The sequence below is a fragment of the Micromesistius poutassou genome, assembly GCF_964030765.1.
Source record: "Micromesistius poutassou genome assembly, chromosome: 14".
Lineage (NCBI taxonomy): Eukaryota > Metazoa > Chordata > Actinopteri > Gadiformes > Gadidae > Micromesistius > Micromesistius poutassou.
Genome location: NC_140284.1, coordinates 6,109,718 through 6,114,717, shown reverse-complemented (window position 1 = coordinate 6,114,717; position 5,000 = coordinate 6,109,718). Strand labels below are relative to the sequence as shown.

The 5,000-nt window shown below is 48.0% G+C and overlaps 1 protein-coding gene across 3 annotated transcripts in view; it reads left to right on the top strand.

The window, feature by feature from the left end:
- Positions 1-5,000, top strand: part of lrch1 (leucine-rich repeats and calponin homology (CH) domain containing 1) — a 33,291-nt gene that overhangs the window by 6,313 nt on the left and 21,978 nt on the right. For all 3 annotated transcript variants that reach the window (XM_084478582.1, XM_084478581.1, XM_084478583.1), the window contains exons 2-4: positions 920-1,064; positions 3,299-3,425; positions 3,941-4,046. In XM_084478582.1, the coding sequence (XP_084334708.1) occupies positions 920-1,064; positions 3,299-3,425; positions 3,941-4,046 (378 nt within the window). The remainder of the gene's footprint in view (positions 1-919; positions 1,065-3,298; positions 3,426-3,940; positions 4,047-5,000) is intronic.

The following is a 5,000-nucleotide window of genomic DNA, read 5'->3' as shown; positions in this document are numbered from 1 at the left end:
CCTGGTCTGTGAAAGGCGCTGTACAAATAAAGCTTACTTACTTACTTACTTTACCGTACTCAAATCCGATTGCCCCCCCCCCCCCCACTGTGCCGCTGGCCTGTGCTCACACTAGGCAATCTCAACTGGGCCTGAGTACAGTTGCCTCTTGTACATATAGGTTGCGTATCCGTGCGTGTGCGCGTGTCGGCTCAATAGCATCTGTACCGTGGGCTGAGCACACCTCTCCGAAGTACTGAGGCCACAGAATTGAACTGTACTTGAGTACGGATGGCGTGCTCACACTAGCCAAAGATCTAGACTTTAGGGGGCAAACGTACTCGGGCATGGTACAGATGGCCTGGTGTGAGTGCGCCCTATGTGAGATGTTGTGTGTCTGTTTCATTCTGTGTTATTCTGTACTTGTCATTGACCTCAATGTTGTTTCGTTTTTTTTATCATGCATTTTTGGCCAGGTTCATTTTTAATCTTAACGAGACTTACCAGGTAAAATCAAAAGTAAAAACAAATTGTACTGGACTTATTACTGTGTTTGCTGGTGGTGTATCCTAGTATCCTGTATCCTCCACCAGCTGGTGTTCTGTCCAGTCAGCAAGTTCTGATTTGGATCTGTTACGCTTTGTTCTGGTGCTAGTGCACGACTCCTCGTGCACGGCTCCTCGTGCACTCTTCCTCCTCTGACATGCCCACTCCACAGCTCTTGCATTGAGCTGGGTGGTGGGGATGTAAGAAGACACCTAGTGGTGGGTATCTATAATTACAGGTGTGATATACACAGACTAGAACAATGTGATGAAACTATGATTGTAAATCTCTCTCTCTCTCTCTCTCTCTCTCTCTCTCTCTCTCTCTCTCTCTCTCTCTCTCTCTCTCTCTCTCTCTCTCTCTCTCTCTCTCTCTCTCTCTCTCTCTTTTTCAGACTTGTCTAAGAACCGCCTGGCAGATGTGCCCTCAGAGATCTGTCACCTGATTGCCTTGGAAACACTCAACCTTTATCACAACTGCATCAGGACAATTCCCGACAACATCATCAGTCTACAGGCCCTCACCTGTCTGAACCTGAGGTACCCGTGCACACAAACACACACATACACACAGGGTCCAGGTGACACGTGCATACTTTCTATTCAATGTTGTTATCAATGACAGACTACCTCATAGGGCTGGAAATAAATGCTGCTATGCAACCGTATGCAGAGAAGAGAAGAGGCTGGGATAGAGAACACAAGCAGCGGAGAGGGGAGGGAACAGACGTTAGGACATTAGGAGGGAAGAGGAGAGGGAGGAGAGGAGAGGAGAGAAGAGGAGAGGATGGGGAAGAAGTTTGTTCAAATCAAGGTGCAGTTTCAAAGTGTGTTTCTACCAAACATACCACAGAGTCGAGTCGTCTGATTCAGTGCTTTATTCGTGAGCTCATCCAGGATACACAACCAACCAAAGACAAAGACAGACAGAGAGTGAGAGAGTGAGAGAGATCTGTGTAATTCTCTCTTGATATGACACTGTGCTACTTCGCGTTACTCTCTCTACTATTGTGTTTCCTCTCCCATTATCATGTCCTCTCCCATTGTGTTTTTAATTCATTCCAAACAGCAGTATATCAAAATACATGACAGGGGCTATCGGATAACTTCCAATCATTTCCTGTTTTCTGAGTTAAACATACCAAAAGGTGTAACCCCCTGTTTCCTATTGGGTCAGCCTTAAACAGAAAGGGCCAATCACAAACCGCCTACACCCTCTCTGGGTTGAACAATTGTCTGGGTGTGATGCCTTGGTAAGATTGGCACGCAGACCATCTGGTCTTTGGAGGGATCTGTTGTTGGACTTGGACTAAAATAAAAGAAAGCCATTTAATGCTAATGTCAACCCCTCAACCCCCAGTGAGCGACAGAGGTTCTGGCGAGGAGGGGGATGGGCACAGGACATGGGTGAAGCCACATTCATGGTTTGATCTACTCTCCTCAAGAGCAGACCGGGGTTAAGCGCGCTGCACAGTCGCACATGAGAGAATGTGCGAGCCGCGCATCAGGCAAAATTGCGGTCACGTGCCCCGTGCATGGGCTGTCGCTCTGATGGCTCGGATCCACTGTCACTTGGCGTACGAGTGGACAGACAGACCGGAAAAACCACAGAGAGCAAGAATGGATGATTTCGAAGGGTTAGCTTCAACTCGAAGGGTCGAGTTGCTGAGCAAGTGCGCCTCTACAGGAGTCTGTATGATACGGATCCGATAGCTTCAACTCGAAGGGTCGAGTTGCTGAGCAAGTGCGCCTCTACAGGAGTCTGTATGATACGGATCCGATATCAGATCCGATGTGACACTATACATGGACAGTCACATGAACATGACTGATTTGCAATGTTTTGCAATGTCCGATTTTTCTCTACTCTATTTTTTTTCAACGATTACAAAAAAGTTGTCTAAGCACAGGTGGTATGTGTCTGTTGATCATACTGGCTATAGAATCTATAACTACTGGCCCATCAACTATTATTTAAGCACAGGTGAGAATGCTCTGTTCAGGAGAAGACTGCACGTACTGGCGTGTCTCAGATCCGCAACTATATATGCTTGCAGCGCGATAGTGGGCGTGAACTCACGTACGGGAAATTGCGTACGGGCGGGCAATACGCGACTGTGCAAAGCGCTTTAGAGACAGATGTTTAACAGTGTGGGGGATTAAGACATGGATGAAGATGGGAAGTATTCACTGTCTGATAAACTAACAGCAGGGGACGGAGACAGGGGTCTGGCAGGGAGGGGGTTGAGGGAAGGGCTAAGGTGTCATCATTAACTGTTTGATCAGCTGATGGTGGGGGGGTTCAGAGACAGGGATGTGGCGCAAGGGGGTGAGGGCAAGCAAAAGGTGTCATCATATAAGCTGTTTGGTCAACTAACAGTGGGGGGTCTGAGACAGGGCTCTGGCTGCAGGGAGGGGGATGAAAATGGAACGAGGTGAAACCATTGCTTTAGCGATTCATACATTCTTTTTAATTTCTCTGTTTGAGAATTCACACCAAAACTGTAGTCACTATAGTATATAGTACACTATAGTATCATTACACTATGGTATACAATACACTATGGTAAAGTAGGACAACCCTTCCCTGCCATGTTGTGGAAGATGGAGATCTTGGGCCAGAATTCACACAAACTAACCGTGTGTGTGTGTGTGTGTGTGTGTGTGTGTGTGTGTGTGTGTGTGTGTGTGTGTGTGTGTGTGTGTGTGTGTGTGTGTGTGTGTGTGTGTGTGTGTGTGTGTGTGTGTGTGTGTGTGCACGTCTATGTGACCAGTCGTAACCAGCTGAGCGTGCTCCCAGCATGTCTGAGCCGGCTGCCGCTGCGTGTTCTCAACGCCAGCAACAACAAACTAGTCAGCCTGCCAGACGCTATTGCCCAGCTACACCACCTCATGGAGCTGGTAGGACTTCCCCACCCACATACACACACACCTTCACATACACACACACACACACACACACACACACACACACACACACACACACACACACCTATACACGTTTACAAAACACAATCAACACAACATAACAAACACACGCACACAAACAGTCACACATATACACGTTAACACAACACAACACACACACACACACACACACACACACACACACACACACACACACACACACACATATATATATATATGTACACACAAACATTATTGATTTGAAAACCACCACACTCATATTTATTTAATACATGTTATACAGTGTTATCAAATGTTTGTGTTAATAAATGCTATTTATATGATTACATTCAGTGATGCCTTTTTGAATGGTTGCCATGGATGGCAATGCTGATACGGATGCCACGCTATTTACCACGGTTGCCATGGTGATGCTGATCCGGTTGCTATGGTATTTCCCGCTGGTTGCCATGGTGATGATGATGATCCGGTTTGCCTTCCCCCTGCAGGACGTGAGCTGTAACGAGCTCAGCACCCTGCCCAGACACATCGGACGCCTGAAGGCCCTGAGAGAGCTGAACGTGCGGAGGAACCTGCTCTGTGTGCTCCCTGAAGGTATCAATCAACACAGCCCGTCACAAGGGCAGAGGGCAGCACAAGTGCCTTGAGCTCTTCTTGATCTGCTGGTCACCAGCGGACGCACCAGCAGCACCAACGTGGTCACCAGAGTAGGCCACTAGGAAATGTTGCCGTAGCCGGGAGAGGCGTATGGGCTGGGTCAGGACTAGAGGTTAGCTAGCTGTGGGCTGGTTCATCTTTCAGACAGAGTCATGGTCACTCCTGCTCCTGGGATGCCTTTCCTCCTCAAAGCTCCACAGAAATCGAGCTCAGACTCAAAACCGGATTTTTCGACGACTTCAATGTGTTTTATTCTTCTTTCTTTCCTTTAAGTTAGTTCCTTGGTTCTTTATTGTGTTGACATAAGACAGCCGCAGTTTCAGGACTTCAACACAATCGGCCCAGGATGTCATTCAGTGTGTACATGGAGGCTTGAGACTCAGCTGATATGGTCTGGCTGGGCTCAACTCTGGGCAAACACTCTCTCTGGGCTTGATTGATGAGCCTGGATCTGGATCGACTTCCAGACGCCTGGGTGCTGAGGATGTTGGCAAGAGGGAAAGGGAGAGAAAAGAGAGGTTGAGAGGGAAGGGGAACAGTTGTTGAAGAAGGAGACCACCCTAGGTGGTCCCCTTCTCTCTCCCCCCATCTGAGGACCACAAGGAGACCACCCTGGATGTTGGAGGAGCTGGTGGTCCACATCACTCCTCTCATATCATATTACTGCTAATTGGCACAATGAGGAACAGGTACCTGGTATAAAGAGAAGCCCCGGTGATCCTGTGGTGTGTTGTGGGGTGCTAATGCCGCAGCCTTCAGGGGAAAATGTTCACCCAGATAAGCTTTTGATGAGGAGCGAGAAAAGCTAATGCGTGAAATGGAAATGTGTTTGCTAAATATCTAATTGTTGGACAAGGAGACCTCACATCTGGTCCCTAGGCCAGGGCATCA